General features: G+C 33.3%; 2 protein-coding genes across 15 annotated transcripts; one reads left to right on the top strand and one right to left on the bottom strand.

Annotated features, from left to right (window-relative positions):
- Positions 1–1,418: 1,418 nt before the first annotated feature.
- On the top strand, positions 1,419–6,245 carry LOC131599293 (uncharacterized). Of its 7 annotated transcripts, none has more exons than XM_058871700.1 (13): positions 1,419–1,682; positions 2,506–2,694; positions 2,898–2,967; positions 3,296–3,492; positions 3,673–3,748; positions 3,840–3,923; positions 4,017–4,096; positions 4,200–4,326; positions 4,688–4,747; positions 4,861–4,911; positions 5,012–5,170; positions 5,258–5,390; positions 5,858–6,245. In XM_058871700.1, the coding sequence occupies exons 2-13, from the start codon at positions 2,537–2,539 to the stop codon at positions 6,019–6,021; spliced, it is 1,359 nt and encodes a 452-aa protein (XP_058727683.1). In that variant the 5' UTR covers positions 1,419–1,682; positions 2,506–2,536; the 3' UTR covers positions 6,022–6,245. The 7 variants fall into 7 exon arrangements, with proteins under 7 accessions (XP_058727683.1, XP_058727685.1, XP_058727684.1 ...); XM_058871702.1 differs by lacking the exon at positions 1,419–1,682 and adding an exon at positions 1,691–1,805; XM_058871701.1 differs by lacking the exon at positions 1,419–1,682 and adding an exon at positions 1,815–2,072.
- An 8,863-nt stretch (positions 6,246–15,108) lies between these two features.
- LOC131594945 (ABC transporter G family member 51-like) lies at positions 15,109–23,980 on the bottom strand. Of its 8 annotated transcripts, none has more exons than XM_058867146.1 (6): positions 23,729–23,979; positions 22,840–23,163; positions 22,402–22,704; positions 15,820–15,866; positions 15,646–15,730; positions 15,109–15,519 (listed from the first exon to the last, which is right to left on the bottom strand). In XM_058867146.1, the coding sequence occupies exons 3-6, from the start codon at positions 22,571–22,573 to the stop codon at positions 15,503–15,505; spliced, it is 321 nt and encodes a 106-aa protein (XP_058723129.1). In that variant the 5' UTR covers positions 22,574–22,704; positions 22,840–23,163; positions 23,729–23,979; the 3' UTR covers positions 15,109–15,502. The 8 variants fall into 8 exon arrangements, 5 of the variants coding, with proteins under 5 accessions (XP_058723129.1, XP_058723130.1, XP_058723127.1 ...); XM_058867147.1 differs by having other exon boundaries at positions 15,820–15,857; XR_009281622.1 differs by lacking the exon at positions 22,402–22,704 and having other exon boundaries at positions 15,820–16,138.
- Positions 23,981–24,844: the final 864 nt, after the last annotated feature.

Genomic DNA, 24,844 nt, shown 5'->3' with positions numbered 1-24,844 from the left:
TCATATTACCTACTAACTACTTTAGATGGAGTCTCGAATCAATGAACTCCAATTCCTTCTATTTCTCTCGCAGTTCTATGTGTCAACTTAGGTGTTGTTCTACTCTCATATAATCGAGTCATTCATGTGTGAATAATATATATTGAGCTTAATATTCACTTTGACAGGGAACAAGTTTTTATCAAGAAAATGCTTGTCAAACATGTTCCTGCGTATGTACAAATTAGATACATACATACAAAGCCACTTCACACAACTCCATTTTAGAATTTATGTGTTAAAATTAAAGCAATTTGTTTAAATCCATTTTAAATTTGTGGGAGAGTAATAGTTAGTTAAGAGTACTAGTGAGACATAGTCACGAATTAGTTATAAATAAGATATGTTGTATAACTAACTCAATGATGTATTTAGTCACTATATACTAAATGAGATGTCATTTATACTCCTTCCGTTTCAAAATGAATGTCCTTTTAGCAAATAAAATTTATTTTAAAATGAATATCAGATTTTATGAAAATTTCAAATTCACCTCCAAAATTTTCAAAAAATTACAAATAATTCTCTAATAATTTTTAAATTTTACAAATTAGTCCCTTCACATTTTTAAAAATTACAAATTGGTCTCTATTTTTCATATATTTAATTTGACCCAAAAGTTTTAAAATTTTATGAAAATGACCCTAAAAATTTAACAATGAATCATTTTAATACTTCATCAAAATAAACGAATTTAAAATGATTGAATTTCAATTGAATCATTTTAATTATTTAAAATTTTAAATTTTAAAAAAAAATTCAATTACCTCATTCAAACACACTCTAAGTCAAATTAAAATAACTGAGATTTCCATTCTAACTAATTATGATTTCATTTCTTTAACTACAATTAATAAATGTGTTTAAAAATAATACTAATATTCTCATTTAATTCAACTAAATCAAATAGTTTTTAAAAAACCTGTGCCTTAAATCTAAAAAAGATAAAGTATTGTTTCATTAACCCAACTCAATTGACTCAATTGATAGTTGTATAAAGATATTAAATACAAAATTGTGAGTTCGAATCCGCGATATTCGACTCAATTAATAGTTATATAAAGATATTAAATACAAAATTTGAGTTCGAATTCGCAATATTATATAGTAGTATATATTTAAAAAGTTTTAAAAAGTAAACTATAACCAATAGACTACTTGAACAAAAAAAGAATAGAAGAGTACTAATAGTTTTGAAGACAAATTTTTTGGTCTAGAAATGATAATCTGACAAACGATTGAGTAAAGTTTTGAAGACAAATTCTTGGTTTATAGAATCATTAAAAACACCTAAAACGCGTTGTTAGTATAACACAAAAATTAAAATGGATAGAATGTATATTGAGTATTGACCATAGCTGAAAGAATGAAGGAGCACTTGTCAATGTGAAACATAACGTGTCAATTGGACAACACATGAATGAATGAAGAAATCATGAGGACATTATTGTCATTCGACAGAATCCTCCCACCAAACCAAATTTGTCACAGTCAACAATAACATGCATCCCTCAACTGCACACAACCGCTTCCAATAGCCTATCAAAATTCTCATCATAAGAACAAGACAATTTCTTGAATCTATCTATCTATAATCTATAATTTTTTAAATATTATACCTTTTATTCCAAAGCTATTACGCTGTAAGTATATTTTATTTTATCTTCTTTTTGAATATTTTTTTTGTCCATTTTTGTGTTGCTTTCCTTTTTGATGGAATTCTTGCTTTGCGTAGCTTTCAAGTTTTAAGATCCTATTTTTGTACTGTATGTGATCAAAGACCCTACTCATGAACTTGCCTATTCTGGATTTTTTTGTTTTTGTTTTTTTCTTTGCATGCGTTGAATTTTGTCTGCTTAATGATTTGTGATTCTTGGTAATGAAAAAGGTTGCAGTTTAATGGCTTTTTTCGGTGCTGTAATTGCTGATTGTTCGTAGAGATTATGTTTTTCTGCTGGAGCATTGTTAGTGTTTTTCATTGGTTATGCATGCAATGTGTTTGCTTTTTTTCTTCACAATAGAGGTTTTTGAATGTAAGATTCTAAATTGTGTTTGTTGTTACTGTTATGCTGTGATCATTTGTGTTGCATGACCTCAATTGTAAGTTGCTATGCCATTGCAGAGATTTTCTAAACCTAGAAATTGAAATATGGAGTTACTCGAGTGATGTGGATCGGTTTCTATTTTGAGTGTTTTATGCTTTAATTATGTGATGTGATATGATTTTGACGTGACATCACATTTTATTGATGGAGTGACCTCGAGGGAAAGTATTGTAGACTAATAATCTTTGTGATTTCACCTTTTTTTTTCCAAATTGATTGACCAATATGGCATCAAGAATTTCAGTTTAAGTGCACACTGTTGATTTGTTTGAGCAATATAGCACCTCTATAATGAGGCATAAGTAAATGCGAATTCTTCAAGAAAGATTGTCAGCTAAAATCTTGATTTGATACGTGATAGGTTTGTTTTTGTTTCCATCTAAAGGGCGTTGATGGATACTGCCGTTGAAGAAGATGTTGGATTCACCAAAGCCCTTGGAAGAGGGCCTATATTTTACTATGGTATGGGACACATGCTCAATGACATAACTTCCGCATGTTGGTTCACCTATCTGTTATTGTTCTTGACAGATATTGGATTTTCACCGAGGTGCATGCAATTTTATGATCAACTTGTTTCTATTTAAGGTTTTGCACTTGTTTTCGACTAGTGTAGTTAACTTTTACGCAATTGCTTGTTAATTGAAGTAATGGAATACTGAAATGTAGGATTCGAGAAAAAGTTAACTGTTGTTTGTGGCTTCGGCAAAGAGTTATCTTTACATTTCTTTCTTCATTTTCCCCTTTTCACAGGAATGCAGCTATTGTGATGCTTTCAGGTCAAGTGGCGGATGCATTTGCCACAATATTTGTTGGTGAACTGGTATTTAAACAATTCTTTTTCTTTTGACACCAGGGAAATACTTATATGCTTCCGTCGCGTGTTCCTAATATAATCATCTTTTATAACGTAGGTAACGGATATCTGTTGTGAGTTTCAACATTTAGTTTGGATGTTACACGAACTGAACACCATTTGATTGAACTAATACTAATCTAGCTTTTACTTTCATATGATTTTAAGAAACTTTAATAGTTTGTCGCTCTGTTTACTTTTGGTTCCGCTCTTTTTTTTCTTATCTGATTTTTTTTCTTCGCTTTTCAGATCTTCTTTTGATAGAAATGCTTACTTCTGTTATTTTGCTTGATAGATAGACAGATACGGACGTTTCAAGATATGGCATGGTGCCGGATCTTTATTGGTGGCTATTTCATTTTCTTCTGTTTTTGGTCGTTGTCTACCATGCACAATTCTTACTTCTGATTCAACTACTTTTGAAACCGTGAGTTACAGCATGTTTGCTGCAATTTTCAACTTGGGGTGGGCTGCTACTCAGGTCTCGCACATGTAATGACTTTTTTCAAAATTTTCTTTTTCTTTTGTAAATGTTATGAATTGCTGATTTGAAAATGTTTTCTGTTATCATTCAAAGGAAAAGATAACGAGTAGTAAATGAAAAGCATAGTTTCTCAGTTCTTCAATTTGAAGTCATGTTCATTAGTGTCTTCATTGAATTGTTTCATGAAGGTCCATGGTGAGTTGCATAACGCTGAACTCAACAAGCAGAGTTGCATTGGCTAGCTGTCGCAATGCTTTTACCATGGTAAGCTTTTCGATAAAGTTATTTATAGATATAAAAGAAATAGGTTGCATGTTCGTATTTCTTGCTAATGCATATAGTTATATCTTTATAGGTTGCCAACCTGAGTTTATATGCAATTGCTCTGATAGTATTCACTGTTGTCAATGGAAAAACGTATGCTAATGTTGAGAATCAGGTATGTTTAAGATGAAATATTTTTTGGTTTTGGATCTATCAATGATCGTATGTTGTCGAGCATACTCACTTTGTGCTAATTTCAAATGAGCAGTACCGTTGGATTGCATATGTCTCGATTTTTATAGGATGTTGCTTTGTGGGCATATTTCATCTTGCGACAAAAGAACCCAGGTGTGTTTCGAGGTCTCCATTATATCTGTATAAAAACTGTCATAGAGAATAGGATTCTTCAGCCCTTTCAGTTATTGTGAAACTGAATTTTATGTTTTCTTAGTTTGCAAATGGACATATACGGAAAGACTCGTGGGAGGATTTCATGGGCTTACTGGTTCAAGAGAGTTTTATATTACCAAGTTGCTATTATTTATGTCCTCACAAGATTAGTTCTCAATGTTTCTCAGGTTAGGATATTTTTCCTCTCTTTATTTTGTGTTCATTATCTTGGAAGATGAAAGGTTTAATATGTCTCACAAGTTGAATTCAATAGTGTTTGAGGAAGACACACCTTTAAGAATATAATTCAAAGGAAACTGAAACTTCATGACTGCATTGAATTTCCAACGAAAGATAACAGTTAGATTAACAACTAAGTTAAGTACTTGTGGCATAAGCAATTTCTATAACAATAAAATGAAGTAAACAATTTTTATTCAAGTTATAAGCTGTTTTCAATTTTCATAAACTATCCTATAGAGTTTATAGAAATAAATAAGCCATATTATAAGTTGTTTCCATAAGCTTTCCCAAATGGATTATTTTCAGGCCTACCTTGCTTTCTATGTGATCAATGACCTACAAATGGCTCAATCAGCCAAAGCTTTGGTACACAACAAATTTTGTCCATTTTTAAATTCATTTCATTTTCTATATGATTATACAGTCTGAAGTTAGAACTACGATGACGCCGATAACACTATTTGATGATGATTGAATAGGTTCCTGCTATCATATACATCAGCTGTTTCATCGTATCTATCGCATTACAGGTTCGCTTATTAAAACTCTATCCTTAATAGATAGATATTTTTCTTCAATACATTTTTATGTTTTCAATTTCCGTCATTATATTTGTTTACTCTTTTGTAGGAGATTGCTTGGACTGGCAAACTTCTCAAGGCTTACTTCTCTGCTGGATGCATTCTTTGGATTTTGTGTGGTGCAGTGATCATGCTTTTAACTAAGCATATGAGTTATGCCATGTACATAATTTCAGTATTTATTGGCATAGCAAATGCCCTCATGATGGTATGATCTGGTTTTTACTTGATTAGATAGATGTCTGTCTATAAAGAAAAAAGAATCTTAAGACCATTTCTCTTGTCAATAATATAGGTAACTGGTGTAAGCATGCAAAATTTTCTAATTGGAGAGAATCTTAATGGCTGTGCTTTTGTTATTGGATCATTGAGCTTTCTGGACAAAATGTCTTGCGGGATTGCTTTATATATTCTTCAGTCTTATCAAAGTAAGTTTCTTAAATTCCTTTTATAAATTATATTATCTTTTTAATTATCTTACTGCACACGCAGAGTACACTATTTGATAACTCTACCAAAGGAGAGTTAGTCAGAGTCGCAAGTATGGTTCTAAATTGTATAAATAGTGTCTGACCGTTTTGTGTGATGGTTGCTAGTTTATATAAGGTCTAGTATGCTTTGAGTCCTTTTTGACCAATTTATTTGTCATTAATATTATGATCTATGTCTCCTTGTCTACCATAGGGCAGTTAACGAGAATCAAGTCTCTTGCTTCTATGTCTGAGTCCGGCCACTTATGGGGCCGGCCTGCTTTTCTTGGCCCATTAAGTTGGACTAGCTCAGTGTTTCCTTATTGGATGGTTTGAAACCAGGGCGGGCTCTGATGAGTCTGAGTTTAGACCCGGCCGAACTTATCTGATATGTACACTTATAAAATTTCAAATTATGAATGCAGATGTCTCTCCACAGCTCTTTGTAATTCATCAGTTCCCACCTTCAATCACAAGGCTGGGGTTGGGTCTTGTTCCTGCAGTTTGTGCATTACTTGGTGTGATAGTAACTTGCACAATGGATTTCCACCATCCTTCCAACTCTTTGACAGCACCATTATTGACATAGTTGTGTAGATGATGAAGATAATTACTATCTCTTCTACAATGTAAATGGTGTGGGTCACACTTGAAAATTTTCATCTGTTTTGACTCATCCAAAGTTTAACCTTTCTAGCAAAGTTATGTATATTTATTGAATTGTCGTTGATTATTTTGCTAACATGTAGTAAAATGTATATCATGTAACAGTATATTTGATTGAAATGAAAGATACACCAAAAATTACCATCATTCTTGCTAAACTTCTTCTTTTGATTCAGTGGTGTGCTAACAGATTTGCATTCCTCCATTTGAAATTTTTTCAGAATTTCCTTTGCATATTTTCTTTGACAAATTAACACTTCATTCTCACTTTGTTTAATCTTAATTCCAAGAAAATAGGTCATGAGACCAAGATCTGTCATTTCAAAAGCTTGCATCATTTCTTGCTTGAACTCGTCAACTAGCCTTGTGTCATCTCCTGTCACTAAAAGATCATCCACATAGAGGGAAACTATGAGAAAATTATTTCCCTTATGTTTCACATAAAGAGTGGACTCGGATAAGCTTTTTGCAAAGCCTATGCTTAATAAGTGATAATTAATTTTGCTGTACCAAGCCCTTGGCGCTTGTTTGAGGCCATAGAGAGCCTTTTTTAGAAGATATACTTTATCTTCTTCACCTTGCTTCACGAATCCTTCTGGCTGGTCTACATATATTTCTTCATGTAGCTCTCCATTTAAGAAGGCTGATTTAACATCTAACTGAAATATTTTCCAGCCATTTTGCGCAGCAACTGCTAACACCAATCTAATTGTATCTAATCTGGACACAGGAGCAAAAGTGTCAGAATAATCAACACCAAAAATTTGTGCATACCCTTTAACTACGAGTCTGGCCTTGTGCTTGTTGATTGAGCAATCTGCATTAAGCTTTGTTCTGAAAACCCATTTAACTCCAATGACTTTTCTATTTTTTGTATCATGGATATCTCCTCCTCCATTGCAATTTTCCATTTCTGGTCCTTTTGTGCTTCCTCGCAGCTAGTAGGTTCACAAACTGCTACATTACATCTTTGATAGATGTCAGATAACAGCCTTTTGCCTCTGACTGGGGGGTCGTCTTCTAATTCATCATGCAATAACTCTGTTGTTTGCTGTCCCGAATGCTTATCATCAATGTTGCCAAATAGTTTAGTTGTTCTTTGCGAGTTCTCCCAATTCCATTGTTGTTCTTCATTAAAGTGCACATCTCTAGTAACAGTCATCTTTCCGGTTTGAGGATGATACACTTTGTAGGCCTTTGAAACTGAACTGTAACCCACAAAGATGCCCGGAGTTGCCATCTTGTCAAGTTTGTCACGCTTAACCTGTGGAACATGTGCAAAACAAACACAACCAAAACACTTTAAGAAAGGTTAGTGACAGCTTATACCCATACCAAGCCTCAAATGGAGTTTTATCCTTCAAAACTTTGGTTGGAAGACGATTTTGGAGAAAAACCGTTGTGTTAGCCGCCTCTGCCCAAAATGTTTTAGGCAACTCCTTCTCATGCAGCATGCATCTAGCCATCTCCATCACCGATCTATTTCTCCTTTCACTAACCCCATTCTGCTGTGGAGTGTAAGGGGCTGTGAGTTGATGCTCAATACCAGCTTCTTCACAAAATTGATTAAATTTTGTTGATGTATACTCTGTCCCATTGTCAGATCTTAAACATTGAATCTTGCAGCCACTTTGAGTTTCCACCATTTTCTTGAACTTCATAAATACTCCAGCCACTTCATGTTTAAATTTCAAAAAGAATATTCAGCACATTCTTGTAAAATCATCTATGAAAAGAATAAAGTATAAACTACCTTGTAGTGACGGTGTTCTTTGGGGTCCTGCCACATCAGTGTGAACCAGCTGCAACTTTTGAGAAGCTCTCCAAGATGATTTGGGGAATGATTTTCTTATTTGTTTACCGAATTGACAAGCATTACAATTTGGTAAATTATCAGAAAGTATTGGCAGACCTCTTGACATGCCTTTTCTTTGCATGTTCAACATTCTTTCAAGATGACAATGGCCAAGTCTCTTGTTCCAGAGTTCTGTGGGGCTGACTTGAGTAAAATAGACCGCCTGCTCCTCGTCTGTTGGATCAAACGAGAAACTTTTACCTCTCATTTTAACCCGTAGAACTTCCCGGCCAGCAATGTCGTAGATAAGACTGTGTTGATTTTCAAAGGATACTTTAAATCCCTTTTTAATCAACTGACCTACACTTAGCAAGTTTTGGTCAATGTCAGGTACATAAAGAACATCAGATATAATTTTGATACCTGAACACGTTGAAATTGCAATGGTTCCTTTTCCTTTTGCTGTAATATAGCCACAATTCCCTATTCTGACCTTTGAAACATCAGTGGGCTTCAAATCCTTAAATAGAGTCTTGTCATATGTCATGTGGTTCGTACAACCACTATCAATCAACCAGCATTCAGAATTACTCCTCGTCGAATAGCATGTTGCAGCAAAAATATAATCTTCTTCATCTTGCTTAACAACTTGGGTATTAGCTTCATGTTGCTGCTGAAATTTGCTCCTACAAATTACAACTTCATGTCCAAGCTGATTGCATTTACTACACTTTGCGTCTGGTCGTTTCCAACATTTGTATGGTGGGTGACCCAACTTTCCGCAGTGCTGACAAGGTGGGTAGTTTTTCTTTTTACCCCTACCATTGTTTTGGTTGTTTGCACTATTTTTGCTGCCTGATGGCTGGTTCATCTTGACATGCTTATTTCTACTAGTTTCTCCATAATGGTGCTTGGCTCGTAAAGAACCTTCGACTGCACCATCTTGTCTCATCAACCTTCGCTGCTCTTGGGACTGCATAGCACTCACAAGTTCTGCCAATGTGATCTTTGAAAGATCCTTAGTATTTTCCAATGAAGTAATAGAAGCTTCAAATTTTTTAGGAGCAGTCACTAGTATTTTCTGAACTATTCTTGAATCAGAAAAATCAGAACCTAACAACCTCACCTTGTTAGCAATGTTAAGAAGTCTGTTTGCATACTCCTTAATTGTTTCAGACTCCTTCATTTTCTGCATCTCAAATTCTCTAACTAGATTCATTGCTTGCATTCCCTTGATTCTTTCATCTCCTTCAAATTCTTCTTTGAGGAAATTCCAGATCTCAAATGTCGATTTGATCGTCATGATTCTGGTGAAAATGTCTTGTGAGACAGCAGCAAACAGAGTAGCTCTTGCCTTTGACTTTCTTGCTTTCTTCTCCTTGTGATTTTTTATCTGAGCCATAGTTGGATTGTTTGGTAAAGGAAGAACTTCATAGTCTTCCTCAACGGCTTCCCAAAGGTCATTTGCTTCTAGGTGAGCCTCCATTCTTGCTGCCCAGATGTGATAATTATCACCGTTAAACCCAGGCGGTGCTAGTTTTGTGTAAGGAGTTTCAGAATCCATCTATTTGATGAATTGAAGCAAGGTTTATTATGGTGGGTTTTTACTGGGTTCACTCATAGGTCCCTCTAAGAAGAAGGCTCTAGATACCAATTTGTTAGTTTAATGGCAGAAAATAACAAATAGAGTGGCAGAGAAGTAACACAGTATGTTAAGGGAAAGGAATTGATTTTTGATCAATAATAACGTTACAATAAATAATGGAAAGGAAAAAACTGAATGCTATCCCACGTAACCAAGATTTTAGGGAATTGAATAATTAAACTAATTTGCTTCTAAAGTATAGTAACTACTACTAACTTGCTCCTAAAGTATAGCAACCACTAAGTATAGCAACCACTAATTGACTAGGTTGCTAAAAACTAAAACAATAAAATAAATAATAATAAAAAATCTAGCAGTTACAAAAGTACATGTTTAATAATAAAAATACTAAATTGTAAGTCAGATTAATTCTTAATGTAAGTTCATCATCATGATAGGCCGCAAGGGTAATGCTATATCAAAGTAATAAAAAGAGTTATATTATTCCTAGCCATCCAACGAAACATTATTTGTTGGGTAGAAGATTTATTGTGTATTATGATCATAAAAATTTGACGCACCTACTACAACAACAAATCACCATGGATAATCAACGAGAATGGATTGCCAAATTGCTTGATTTTTACTTTGATATGGTTTATGAGGTTGTTAATGCCTTATCGAGACAAGTAAGAATAAGCATAAATTAACACGATGTTATCTTACCCGATTTGGACTCAAATGGGACGCTTCTAGTAAAAAGTCTTGCATGACCCTATTCTTTAAGGGAATTATATATGCCATTCAAGATGTCCTTGTGGCTAAACTAGGCTTTTCCTTGAATGGGTGTATTTTGTCCTACAAAAACATATTGGTTATTCTGCCTAAATCCCTAATTATTGATGACTTTCTTAGAGATTTGCATTCCTGTTCTAGTGAAGGATATTTGTATTGCGAAGGAATAATGAAATGAGTGTAAGAGTTTGTAAAAGCATGGGATACTTGTCAAAGACAAAAGTATGTTGCCACCACTCTAGGGGGATTGTTGCAACCTTTTCCCATTTTAGTGTTAGTATGGAATGAAATTTCCATGGATTTCATCACTAATCTGCCTAAGAGTAATGAATTTGAATCTATTTTGGTGATAGTGGACTGCATCTCCAAGTATATCCATTTTGTACCTCTTAAACATCTTTTCATTACTCGTTCTATTGCTTTTATTTTTGTGAAAGAGGTTGTAAGAATTCATGGCGTTTCAAAGTCGACCCTTAATGATTGTGACCCTTTGTTAGTGAGTATATTTTTTTGAAGGAAATTTTCAAGTTGTTAGGCATTGTGATAAATATGTCACCAGTATATCACCCTCAAACAGATGGTCAAACAAAAAGGATAATCGATGGCTTAAAGCTTATCTATGATGTTTCATATCTAACCAACCAAAATCACAGGCTCATTGGATTACGTGGGGAGAGTTGTGCTACAATACCACTTTTCATGTCTTTACTAGTTTTATATCTTTTGAGGTGGTCAATGGCAGAAAGGAGAAGTGATGGTACATTTCTTAGAGGCAGAAACACAAACAGTGGCTCCAGAATTAATAGATAGAGATGAAGCATTTCAATAATTCAAGTTCAACTTGTAGAATGCACAACAACAAATGAAGATTCAGTCCAATAATAGGGAAGTTTGAAGTAAGGATTAGTTCTTCCTTAAGCTAAAGCCTCATAAACGGCCTGATAAAAAATTAATTTTTTTGAAAGGTCAAATAAATCACATTAAAATAGCTAGTTAAGACATAAGAAATTCCAAAACCAAAAATGATACAAAGTCTTCATTGATACATAATTTCTACACAACACCCAAAACTCTAGACACCTAAAAAAACAGTATCAAAAACTGATCTCCAAAAAAAAAAAATATAATAACACACCTAAATTCCAAATCTATTATTAGACCCCTGATACTTAAAAAGAAGATACAATGACACCACCAAGCTTTGATGATAATCATAAATAATTTTCCAATATTATACTTAGATATGTGCAACAGATTGTGAAATCCAAATATTCTATTGACAGATAAAATCTTCCCCTGACTTGGAATCCAAATGCAAAGCCTGATTGAAGGAAGAAATCATCCTACACCTGCCATATTTTCTACGAATACCTACTAGAGCCAAACAACCCAAAACAGACTGCATTGATCCACAATCGTAGCCGAACCAATTAATGATAGAAGATAATTCCCCTCCACGCCGACCACAACATCAACGTTTGATGATTAAAGAAAGGCAACATATATACATGACCAAACCACGACATAGGACACAGATGCCTATCGACTCCAAAAAAACAGCAAGGATCACTAAGCTGCCAACACCGACACCATAGATTATATGACGCCAAAAACCAAAAACACATTAAAATCGGCCCTTAACAAATTATGAACGAAACCGAAATGAAAAGCACAAGATCTTACTGAGTTTTTAAACACTCTAAACTAGTCAGAGTCGCACGGGTGTATTATTTATGGTGTAATATTTTTTTGAATGATATGAGAAAAAATATGAAATAAAAGTTGGACCAAATTATATATATAAAATAGAAATTAACCATTAGAAAAAAATTTATTAATAAGATTTTCATAGTCAATTTCACAATGTTTTGCAATTTCAACATATATTTTGAGGATGGATAATTTAATTATGATATTGTGTAAATAACTAAAAAAAATATGTAGTAATTTAGAATCTTCAAATATTAATCATGAATATATTTTGGGGCGACCGTTGTTGAACTATCGCAAATTTCTTTTAAGGGCAGTTGGGCCTACAGCCGTCGTAAAATGTTTCAGATTTTTAAAAATTTATGTCGCAACCTATATGTCGCAATTTTTTTTCTTGTAGTGTGAGATGGAGAAAAAGTTAATATTTAAAAATAAAGATTTTGTCTCTTGAATTAAAATAATGATTGATTAACTAAAATAAATATTGTCTTGTTAGTGACCCGTGAGATAAATACATTTTTCATCATGCTAATTAAATTAAAAAAATAAATTATACAAATAAATCTAAAATGAATTACTTAATTATTCAATAATTGTACAAAGAAAAAAAAATGATTCATGAGACGGAAAGAGAATAAAAAGAATTTTAACATTTGAAAAAATAAATAAAATATGTATTATGTTGATAGTGACCCGTAAACTACAACATAATATCATGTAAATTTATTTAATATTGTATCATATATATTTAAAAACATGTAAATTTAAAATGAATGATTCAATTATAAATGAATAATAATCATAAATATGCAACTATATTATATTTTCAATTGAAATTGTACTTTATAAAGAGAAAGGAAATGAGGTAGTGTATTATGTATTTAAAATTAAAAAATACATTATACAAATAAATTTAAAATGAATTACTTAATTATTAAATAATTAATCAAAGAAAAAAATTGACCCATGAGACGAAAAAAGAATAAAAAGAATTTTAACATTTAAAAAAATAAACAAAATATGTATTATGTTGATATTGACCCGTAAACTACAGCCTAATATCATATAAATTTATTTAATATTGTATAAAATATATTTAAAAATATGTAAATTTAAAATGAATGATTCAATTTTAAATGAATAATAATCATAAATATGCAACTATATTATATTTTCAATTGAAATTGTACTTTATAAGGAGAGAGAAAATGAGGTAGTGTATTATGTTGTAGAAAGTTGGTGGACCAATGAAGTGAAACACTTGTGCAAAACATAAAAAAGGTGAAGGGTTATTTTGTTAAATGTCCATTAAATAGTGTAAATTTATTTTGAGAAAAGGGCAATTTAGGGAGTTTGGTCAATCTTTTAATATATGTTAGAAAAAAAAGTAGATTCCTAGACAATTTAAGGGATTCAAGCATGTTCCACAAATCCTACATCATTTGTTTTATGTTTACTTTGAGTGTATGTCAGGGCTGGCCTCAAAAAATCGAAGGCCTCAAAATTGAAAGTTGAGTTAATAATTATAACATATAATAATTAATATATAAAGTGAATACTAACATATTAACACAAAATAGCTCTAGCGTAGTGGTAACAATATTGTTTAAGAACAACTTGGTGGTGGCTTCGTGTCATACCTCAAGCATTTTTTACAATTTTATAATTTTACTTTTCTAAAAGGACAACTTGTAGTATACATATTTTTACTTTATTGAAAAGAAAACAAATTAAAATTTAAGAAATTCAGTATTATTTTTAATTAAGTCAACATAAATAAATAGATAATAAATTAAATTATTAAAATTAAAATTATTTTGAACAACTTTATTAAAGTTAATTTAATTTCAGTATTATTGATAAAATTTTATAATTTAATTTAACTAGTTTAATTTCCCTTATAATTATAGATCAATTCTAATAAAATTTTGAAGCTTTTATTGTTATGTCTTAATGTTTTGAAAGTCTCGTTATTTTTAAAATACAAATTTTTAATGTTTATTTTAAAAATCGTAGGATCAATATATATTCTCATATTTTACAATTTTAAAATTAAGTTGTTTATTAATTAAAATACTTGTATATTAGTCATGCAGATATAAAAATCATAATTATATTAGTCAAATTTTATAGATACCGGAAACTATTTTTTAGTTTTTAATGTTGTTTATAGTTTAAATATAAAAAATATCTCCCTTTTGAATGCATCGATTCTAATATAAAATTCACATTTCATTACTTATACATTTTCACATTTTCTATTTATATTTCTTTTAGCTCTTTACTGTCGAACTTTTGTCTTCCACACGCCAGCCACCGCACCGCCGCCACCTCCGTTGACAACCACAATCACCACCATTCTCAACAAAAAGAAAAACTACAATCCAAAAAAAAAATCAAAATTAATTGCATAAATTTTTATTAGGACTCTTTTTATTATTTATCCAAGACTTCTAAAAAGGCAGGACCGACCCTATTGTGTATATGCTTACACAAACAAAGTTAGTGTAAGCTTGTGTATTTGTTTGGACGTGTTCAACCAGTTACAAAATCTTAATAAATCTGATCTTACGAAGGCTTTTACAGGTTAAGATTTACGATTTAATTGTATTAATATGATATTTTTCTGAATATCTCTTTTAGACTGTTGATCTTTGTCCTACATATGTAGTGAAAACCAATGATTTAATGCTGGTAAAATACCTAAATTTTGGATTAAGTATTATTGATCTTTTCTTATTTTGGCTATGTGTGTAGGATTCATTAGTATGTTATACTTGAGATCCATTCACTACTAGAATTCACTACTAGAAGTACTCGAATTTCCTATGGATTAACCCGCGGAATTAAGCTAAATTTCCGCAGGAAACACGTTACCTGCGGATTTTCGTCCCCAGCTAAAACCTTCGTGGGTAATATTTTCGGCAGGAAGTTCCGCAGGTAATTCCGCAGCTAAATCCGCAGGAAAAATCCGCAACAAATTTAAATTCGCAGATAAATTTGCAAGAAATTTTAATCTTAAAAAAAGAATTTTTACTTTTGAAATATTATAAATTGTATACTAAAATAACCATAATATAAAAATTAAAATTCAAAATCCTTTGAATTTAAATAAGACAAATTCGTAGAACAACTTGTTACTATAAAAAATGCTACAAAGTTAGAAACAAGTACTTACATAGTCACATTACTAAAAATGACTCAAAGAACCAAGCTACTAATGATCATTTGTCCACCCAAGTTAAAAAGATACACCAAGTCAACAAAATACACAATACAAATCAGAATTTATTTCTAAGGTCTTCTTCATCTAATTCATCGACGCCATCTTCATTTGTTTGGTCACTTTCATTAGTAGCTTCGTCCTCTCTCAGAATAGTTGGATTCCGAGAAGAAATCCCCAACTTTGCTCTGAGATTCATATAGGCAAGTTGAGAAGAAATCTCCAACTTTACTCTGAGATTTTGCAACTCAGACATCATCTGCCTTTGACTCTGCTCAAGTTCCTGAATAAAAGCTTCAAAGTAGCACTCCATCTAGTCCATTTGTTGAATATAGTATAATAAATAATTAGCAGATATGATGAAATCTGAAGAACTGGCCCTGTAAATGTGCAGTCAGCTGGCAGTGTACTATAATGTGAAATACTAAAAGCGACATACCCCTGTAAATGTGCCGAAACCTCCATTCCAGGCTATGCAGATCAATAGCTACAAGCTCTTGAGAAGGTCTCTTGTAGTCCACAGCCTGTAATTGATTATTAGCCTCACGATTAGTCTTCCAAATGAAAGAAAAAAAACAAAATACTCATTACGAGTCAAGTTTTTGTAACTAACCTGCTCAATAACATCTTCAGGCTTTGCCCATTTCCACTCTGCAAATTCTATATGAATTTTATTATCATTACTAATTTTAGTATTGTCACTTAATTATCAAAGTATGGTCAATGGATTCATATGGTGTAGCGCTAGTTTCTTAGAGAGGGATGCCGTATGTAATAAAAATGTCATGCCTATGACGTAATATACACCACTCGTTTAGAGATAATATTCAAACTTGGAATAATCCACAAGCATGTACTATATAAAGACTGACTTTGGAGTTTGTGAAGGTACTAAACCTTTGTTACTTCACTAAAACCAAATAACATGTCTTCTGCAACAGAAATAGGAACATTAAAAAGAAAATATTCAGAATTGATTTATCAAAGTTATAATATCATGCAGTTAACTCCTATTATCTAAGTACTACATGCATGTGACATTAAAGTTGTCTAAAGAAAATGTGTTGTGATTAGTATGTTTGGTAATTGATGTGATTATGTAATGCTGCTCTCAATTTTCTTCTCCTTCAACTAAAATAGCTTGGACTGACTTTAGTTACTATTTAGAAGTGAAGATGAGAGATAACAACATAACTTATATAAAAGACTTGCTAAAATTTGATATAAGCCTACGTCTAATTCTAGTGCAACTCAAACTCAACGTCAGGTATTGAACCGGAAATTCAAGAGATTTATGACTCAATCAATGAAATTCTGTCTCATTCTTTCCTTTCCTGTTTTGAGCCAGTAGTTTGATCTATGTAACATCAATTCAATTTACTGGGGAGTTTCACCATAAACCAAATGAGCCATAACAAGTTTTGTTTAGAAATGTAAAAAAACACAAGAGGGTGTTTGAAAGATGTTGGGGATGGATGGAAGAAGCAATTGAATGTGAAGCTGGGTTATTATTATCTTAATAATTTGAAAATTTTAACGAGGAAGTGGTCAATGAAGAACGTGTGATTTGGTGTTGGCTGCCTAAAAGAGAAGTCAATTCATGAACAAAATGTTAAACAAAACATAGAAAATGGCATGTGGAAATATAATATTTTAATTGTCCATGAGGTACTTGATATTTCAATTAACCACTTTATCAATTATATAACCTACAAATAAAAGTTTACATTTTGTCAATGAAAAATAGTTAGAAAACTCTTAATATTTCAAATTATATAACCTACAAATAAAAGTTTACATTTTGTCCAATTTATCAATTCTGTTTGAATTTCTAGAATTATTTTTTGAATAACCATATTTATAAAAAAAAAAATTTAGAAATAACCAATATTTCAAAATAATTACACAAATGGCCACTTTTTTGCTAAAAAAACACGTCGCCAACACTTAAATTTCATTGATGTCGCCAGGCCTATTGGCGAATGCATGCAAAAAAACAGGTGTTGTCGCCACCCCCCTCTAGCGACAACACCTCCCCTATTTTTTTTTCCCTATTTTTTTATATAATTTATTTTACCTATTATTTTTAACTATTTTTTTAGTTTGGAAAAATAATATAAATAAATAAACAAGTACCAAATACATTAATCATTAATCATAATAAAAAAAAGTAGATTAAAATTTAAAAAAGTACAAAATACATTAATGATAATATAAAATTTCTATTGACCGCGTGGACCCTGGTACGATCCGCACCCAAGTTGTCTAATAACTCGTGTAGAAGGCTCACGAGTTGGTAGTGCTCCACTATTCCTGCGACGCCCCCCTCTATTTGGTTCCTCTTGTATTTGAGTCGACGGCCCCTCAATGCATTCCGAGTCTACAAAATCTGTGAGTCGTCCTTGACCTCTAGAATTCCCGCTATAGGAAAGACGGGTGTCCGCGACGCCTTCAAAGCTTTGTCTTGGTGGGTTAAAATTTCTCCTAGTGGGTGCGGCCTCGAAGTTTGGTCCTTGGAAGTTGGTGGTGGATTCGGGAAGATTAAAATACATTGGTTGTGGTGGTGTATTGAAGTTCAATGGTTGGTTTGGGTATTGTGATGTTTGTTGGTCGAATGAGTTGTATGGCGGGTATTCTTCTTGTATGTCTATGTCGGGGATAAGTGGTGGTGATCTGGAAGAGCCCGCCATATTGTATGTCTATGTTGGAATTGTTGTTGTTGTTGGTAAATAGGTGGTTGTTGGTTTATTTGTTGTTGTTGGTAATTGGGTGGTTGTTGTTGTGGGTAATTTTGTTATTGGAAATTTGGTGGTGGTTGTTGATGTGGGAAATTTGGTGGCGATTGTTGTTGTTGGAAAATATGTGGTTGTTGTTATTATTGGAAATATGGTTGTTGTGCTCGCGGGTCTGCCAAATAGAAAGGGTTAGACACAAACATTTCAGGATTTGTGGTCGTTCTGTACCAATCGACATATTCAGCCGTTGGTTTCATTTCGGCCGGCGCCACAGGAAATTGCAGGACAGTGGTGGAACGACGAGCCCATATTTTACGGTGCTTTTTAGCGAATGTCTTTCAATTTTTTACATACCACTGTTGGCTGACCTTTTGCAGATGCCAAGGTGCCAAACACTTAGGGGGTCAGGGATACTTGATGCATGCCGAATTGGAGCTTCACACGGTCACTTTGGTGGATCTCCACAGTGGTGAATCGTATGATGGGTGATTTTACTGTCCAAACAGCCGCCTCTTTAGGGTCGGGTTCATGGCCCAATTCCAAGTACGGTCTCCAAATAAACTGCAACGAAAAAAATATTAATTTCAAATTATATAAGATAGTTTATTTTACAAATATAGTTAGAAAATGAAAAGTTTTGGTGGTATTGCATCTTGGGGTCGAAGTCGATCCAAGAGTTGGCGGTAAAAAATTATTTTGTTTACAGGCGTCTTGGTGTAATCCAAGACAGTTGCATTAAACCTAAACACATCCAAAAATAAAAATCAATATAGTTACAATTAATAATAGAATAAATACACTAATTAAAATAAGATCATTAAGTTACCTTGACGCGTAAGGGAAGATGTTAATGTGCGGGTTTTCAGGGGCTAATACCGACATTCTCCACCATCCTCATGCTTGTAGCAAGAATGCACATCCATAAAATGTACAAGTATGATTTGTTGCACTTTTACACAAGGAGCTATAGAGGTAAGCCAACACCGCCGAACCCCAACTATACGTCTTAATTTCATCAGTGTCCTCAAGCAGACACAAACACAAGTACATAAAATTGACACTATTCCCCGTGCCTTCGGGAAATAGAAACCTACCAAATAATAACATAATATACATTCTAGCTTTATATAGTTTATTTTCTTCGCTAGAAAACTGATCCAACCTAAGCTCGCTTAATACCTTGGCCCCTACCTTTTTCTCGGCCCTCACCCTCTATTAAATCTACACCCAACATTTCGACGCATAGAGCATTGGATTGTTGGACATTTCCAAACACAACTTTTCCATTTGTTAAGAGACCCAATAACATGTACACGTCCTCTAGCGTGACCTACATTCACCCGTTGGAAGGTGAAAAGTATGAGTCTCGGGCCTCCAACACTCACACAATGCTAATATAAACTTAGTATCAATTGTGGTATGTATTAAATTCATTACCTTCCCACATCCAGCACGTTCAACATAAGACACAATCCAAGGGTCGGGAGCATCCTTCGGTTTCGAACAAGATTTTAGACCCGTGCGAAACTGATGGATGCTCCCGACCCTTGGATTGTGTCTTATGTTGAGCGTGTGGGATTTGGGAAGGTAATGAATTTAATACATACCACAATTGATACTAAGTTTATATTAGCATTGTATGAGTGTTGGAGGCCCGAGACTCATACTTTTCACCTTTCAACGGGTGAATGTACCGTCACGCTAGAAGACGTGTACATGTTATTGGGTCTCTCAACAAATGGAAAAGCTGTGTTTGGAAATGTCCAACAACCCAATGCTCTATGCGTCGAAATGTTGGGTGTAGATTTAATAGAGGGTGAGGGCCGAGAAAAAGGTAGGGGGTCAACGTATTAAGCTTGCGGGCCTTCAAAGACGTTATGACGAGCTTAGATTGGATCAGTTTTCTAGCGAAGAAAATAAACTATATAAAGCTAGAATGTATATTATGTTATTATTTGGTAGGTTTTTATTTCCCGAAGGCACGGGGAATAGTGTCAATTTTATGTACTTGTGTCTGCTTGAGGACATTGATGAAATTAAGACGTATAGTTGGGGTTCGACGGTGTTGGCTTACCTCTATAGCTCCTTGTGCAAAAGTGCAACAAAGCATACTTGTACATTTTATGGATGTGCATTCTTGCTACAAGCATGGGATGGTGGAGAATGCCGGTATTAGCCCCTGAAAACCTGCACATTAACATCTTCCCTTACGCGTCAAGGTAACTTAATTATCTTATTTTAATTAGTGTATTTATTCTATTATTAATTGTAACTATATTGATTTTTATTTTTGGATGTGTTTAGGTTTAATGCAAATGGGTTGGATTACACCAAGACGCCTGTAAACAAAATAATTTTTTACCGCCAACTCTTGGATCGACTTCGACCCCAAGATGTAATACCACTAAAACTTTCCATTTTCTAACTATATTTGTAAAATAAAACTATCTTTTATAATTTGAAATTAATATTTTTTTCGTTGTAGTTTATTTGGAGACCGTACTTGGAACTGGGCCATGAACCCGACCTTAAAGAGGCGGCTGTTTGGACGGCAAAATCACCCATCATACGGTTCACCACTGTGGAGATGCACCAAAGTGACTGTGTGAAGCTCCAATTCGGCATGCATCAAAGTATCCCTGACTCCCCTGAGTGTTTGGCACCTTGGCATATGCAAAATCGCTAAAGAGCACCGTAAAATATGGGCTCGTCGTTCCACCACTGTCCTACAATTTCCTGTGACGCCGGCCGAAATGAAACCAACGGCTGAATATGTCGACTGGTACAGAACGGTCACAAATCCTGAAATGTTTGTGTCTAACCCTTTCTATTTGGCAGACCCGCGAGCACAACAACCATATTTCCAACAACAACAAAATTTCCAACAACAACAACCGCCACCAAATTTCCCACATCAACTACCACCACCAAATTTCCAACAACAAAATTACCCACAACAACAACCACCCAATTACCAACAACAACCAATTAACCAACAACCACCTATTTACCAACAAAAACAACAACAATTCCAACAATACCACCAACAACAACCATTTTCCAAGAACTCAATATGGCGGGCTCTTCCAGATCACCACCACTTACCCGACATATGCATACAAGAAGAATACACGCCATACAACTCATTCCACCAACAAACATCACAATACCCCAACCAACCATTGAACTTCAATACACCACCACAACCAATGTATTTTAACCATCCCGAATCCACCACCAACTTTCAAAGACCAAACTTCAAGGCCGCACCCACTAGGAGAAATTTCAATCCACCAAGACAAAGCTTTGAAGGCGTCGCGGGCAACCGCCTTTCCTATAGCGGGAATTCTAGAGGTCAAAGACGGCTCACAGATTTTGTAGACCCGGAATGCATTGAGGAGCCGTCGACTCAAACACAAGAGGAACCATATAGAAGGGGGCGTCGCAGGAATAGGGGAGCACTACCAACTCGTGAGCCTTCTACACGAGTTATTAGACAATCTGGGTGCGAATCTTACCAGGGTCCACGCGGTCAATAGAAATTGTATTATTATCATTAATGTATTTTGTACTTTTTTAAATTTTAATATACTTTTTTTATTATCATTAATGATTAATGTATTTGGTACTTGTTTATTTATTTATATTATTTTTCCAAACTAAATAAATAGTTAAAAATAATAGGTAAAATAAATTATATAAAAAAATTGAAGAAAAAAAATAGGAGAGGTGTTGTCGCCACCCCTGGTGGCGACAACACCTATTTTTTGCATGCATTCGCTAATGGGCCTGGCGACATCAATGAAATTTAAGTGTTGTCGCCACCCCCTGGCGATAACATGTTTTTTTAGCAAAAAAAATGGCCAATTGTGTAATTATTTTGAAATATTGGTTATTTCTAAATTTTTAAAAAAATATATGGTTATTAAAAAAAAATCGAATTTCTAAGGTACTTGAAATGTGTATGACCCCAACTAACCACTGACAGTTGCCATTAGCTAGTCAGTTACAATTCTGATTGTATTACTTCTATATTTAGCTTTCTAGAAACATGTTTAGTAGAAGGTTTCCTATTTCTATCATTACTCACTCATGCTATATGTCCCCTTAAAATTTCTAGTTTTTAAAATCATGGAGATACACATAGGACAATGGAGATACATTTGTTCAAAATGACTGGCTTTTAGTTTTTTAAGGTGTTTTTATAAGATTGACTTTTATTATATTTTATGTTCTTATTTGATAAAAATGAAAAAACATAAATTAAACTATCAGTGGGTTGTGTACATATATCTTTCTTACTACCAATATATTCAGAACATTAAAGAAATAGAAAAATAGAAAAATCACAACATTAGAGAAATATTCAGAACTAAAGCTGTAAGTTGATTACTACCAAATATTCAAAATTTCAAATCAATATTAAGCAAATAAGTTTAAGCCTCCAGGGTTTAAGTTACCATATATAGTTCCAACTCCTTGACATCTAGCTGAGAAATCCAATGTTTCTTTAACAGTCATTTCTCCAACATGAACGTCATTTTGACTAATTCCAAATATTCCAAGAGCAGATTCATTTAATGATGAGTTAATGTTGAATATACCTTGATGGTTTAATGATGCCAGAAGCATTTTTAAGAATGGTGAGTTTTGTTCTTTTAGCTATACTAATTCCAAACATTCAAAGAGCAGATTCAACAATGTTTAATGCAAAGGTGATCCTATATGATTCAAACATCACCAGTTCCATGTCTGATTCAAAACTAGAAAAATCACAACAATAAAATAATCATCAGAGAAGATTTATACAAAATATCATATTCCATTTTTCAACACTAATATATGCATATGAAGTACAGTTTCAAGAATAAAAATTGAAGTTGATTAATTTTTCTTACCTTGACAAGTTATCATGTTTTAAAACAAGCATGGCAACGAACATATCCTCTGCGGTAAATTGAAGCACAGAAAGTCCCATGACAAATGTGTCCTTGCATGCACTGCGAGGAATCTGACTCGAGCAACTCCCCGGTAACTTTGATAACAGGGAGCTTTTCCACAGCAGATTTTAACGCAGGAGGAGTCCCGTGCCGACTCGGATCGTTCTCAGCCAGTTGCTGGATCAGATCCTCAAGCCCCGGTCCAAAGAAATAATCCCCCGGATCCGCGTTGCCGGGAAACCGGAACTAACGAGCCAGATCAACACCGTCGTTGACGAAGAACTGAACATCAACAGTGAACTTTAGTAGTAACAAAGAAAAAGCTAGGTCTAACACTGGTTCTTCTCATAAAATATCACTTGACATGAATTTATAAAAAAAAGTCTCATTTCAAAATAGAATTGAGCTACAGATTTGAAGCAATTATGCCTAGGGTTATGAAAAGAGAGATTCATTCAATCATTTCAAAATAGAATTGAGTTGACAAGTAAGATGATCTCACAGGCATGCCTTTGCAGAAGCCCTATCATAACCCTTAGATAAGCAAGCTTGCTGGGAGTACAGATTCAGTTGAGAACTTTCTCAAAAATTGATTTACTCTATGCAATTCTAACACTATCAAGCAATTAGACATTCTCAAGTTATAATTCAAAATCAACATAAGTAAACTCGTTGTGGCATTTCAACAAACACCTTGTTTACAAAAATCAGTTTTCCAATTATTTTCAACATAATTAGCATGAAAACATCGAAACATAAATTATTCTCTTCATATCAATTATGCTATGGCAGAACAAAACACTAGCTAACAACTGAAAGCGAGAATCAATTACGAACAACAACTTACAAGGACAAGCCAGTGGATTCCTGCTCCCAGTAAATTCCTTCTGAAACCTTGTGATGAACTACAGAAATGAAAAGGATGAGAAAGAAACTGATTTCGTGGCACCGGAGTCTAGGATCGCCGGAGAGATGATGAAGCTCCGCCGCCGAATCAACGCCAGAGCGAAAGTGTAAGGCTGAGTGTAGCTTCTTCGTTAAACCCAGCCGCAACACACTTGGGTTAGGGTACAAAATTATGACACTTTCTTAAGTGTATTGCGTCTATTTTATCATTCTCCTTATCTTTTTCAATTTTACAATATTTTACAATATATTATTACAATCTTTATTTATTTTTCAATGAATCATATTAAGACATCTTTAAATTAGAAAAAATTAAATTTTATTTTTGTATTCAACAATTTTAAAATTATTGTTCTAGTGGTAGATTTTTGGCTCAATACCATGAAGAATGCGGTTTCGATACTCACCATTTAAATTTTGGTCAGATTTTATTTTTAATATTATAACAAAAAACAAATATATTAAATAAAATTAATAAATTATAGATAGCTCAGAGAAATATCAACTTAAGTTATTATCATACTAGCAAATTATTTGTTCCAATATAAAATTCATAGTAGGTTTGATTCCGACTTTAAATATTTAACCAAATTTTTGTTTTAAATTCTTTTATATCTTTTTTCAATTTTATTTTTCAAAATTTTCATACTTTTTTTCAAAATACAAATTAAAAAAATCTATTATTATTTTAAAAAATATTTAAATCAGTTAAGTTTTTTGAAAAAAAAAACATTTTACTTTAAAAGAAAAATATTATACAAAAGACTTTCCTGCGGATGTTTATTCAACTTAAAATGTCCGCAGTTTTTGTGTTTATACAAAAGACTTTCCTGCGGATGTTTATTCAACTTAAAATGTCCGCAGTAAAATCCGCAGAACACTTTCCTGCGGAATTACCTGCGATTTTAGATTTTTAATAGGATGTTTATTCAACTTAAAATGTCCGCAGCAAAATCCGCAAAAAACTTTCCTTTGAATTTACCTGTGGATTTTTCATATTAGATTATTGTTTAGTCAAAATATAAATTCAACAGCAAAATTCGCAGGTGCTACTGCG

The sequence above is a fragment of the Vicia villosa genome, linkage group LG4, assembly GCF_029867415.1.
Source record: "Vicia villosa cultivar HV-30 ecotype Madison, WI linkage group LG4, Vvil1.0, whole genome shotgun sequence".
In the NCBI taxonomy this organism is placed as follows: domain Eukaryota; kingdom Viridiplantae; phylum Streptophyta; class Magnoliopsida; order Fabales; family Fabaceae; genus Vicia; species Vicia villosa.
The sequence above is the reverse complement of the archived record's forward strand: the minus strand, read 5'-3'. Positions and strand labels throughout refer to the sequence as shown.

What these genes read in the sequence shown, in the direction of transcription:
- LOC131594945 (XM_058867144.1), bottom strand. Translation starts at nt 22,573, where the DNA reads ATGCTTCTGGCATCATTAAACCATCAAGGTATATTCAACATTAACTCA. An exon ending in AGGAGTTGGAACTATATATG is followed by an intron (nt 15,867 to 22,401) that starts GTAACTTAAACC and finishes AAATTCATATAG; the next exon opens with AATTTGCAGAGTGGAAATGG. An exon ending in CTGAAGATGTTATTGAGCAG is followed by an intron (nt 15,731 to 15,819) that starts GTTAGTTACAAA and finishes AATCAATTACAG; the next exon opens with GCTGTGGACTACAAGAGACC.
- LOC131599293 (XM_058871700.1), top strand. Translation starts at nt 2,537, where the DNA reads ATGGATACTGCCGTTGAAGAAGATGTTGGATTCACCAAAGCCCTTGGA. An exon ending in TCGTATCTATCGCATTACAG is followed by an intron (nt 4,912 to 5,011) that starts GTTCGCTTATTA and finishes ACTCTTTTGTAG; the next exon opens with GAGATTGCTTGGACTGGCAA. An exon ending in TATTCTTCAGTCTTATCAAA is followed by an intron (nt 5,391 to 5,857) that starts GTAAGTTTCTTA and finishes TTATGAATGCAG; the next exon opens with ATGTCTCTCCACAGCTCTTT.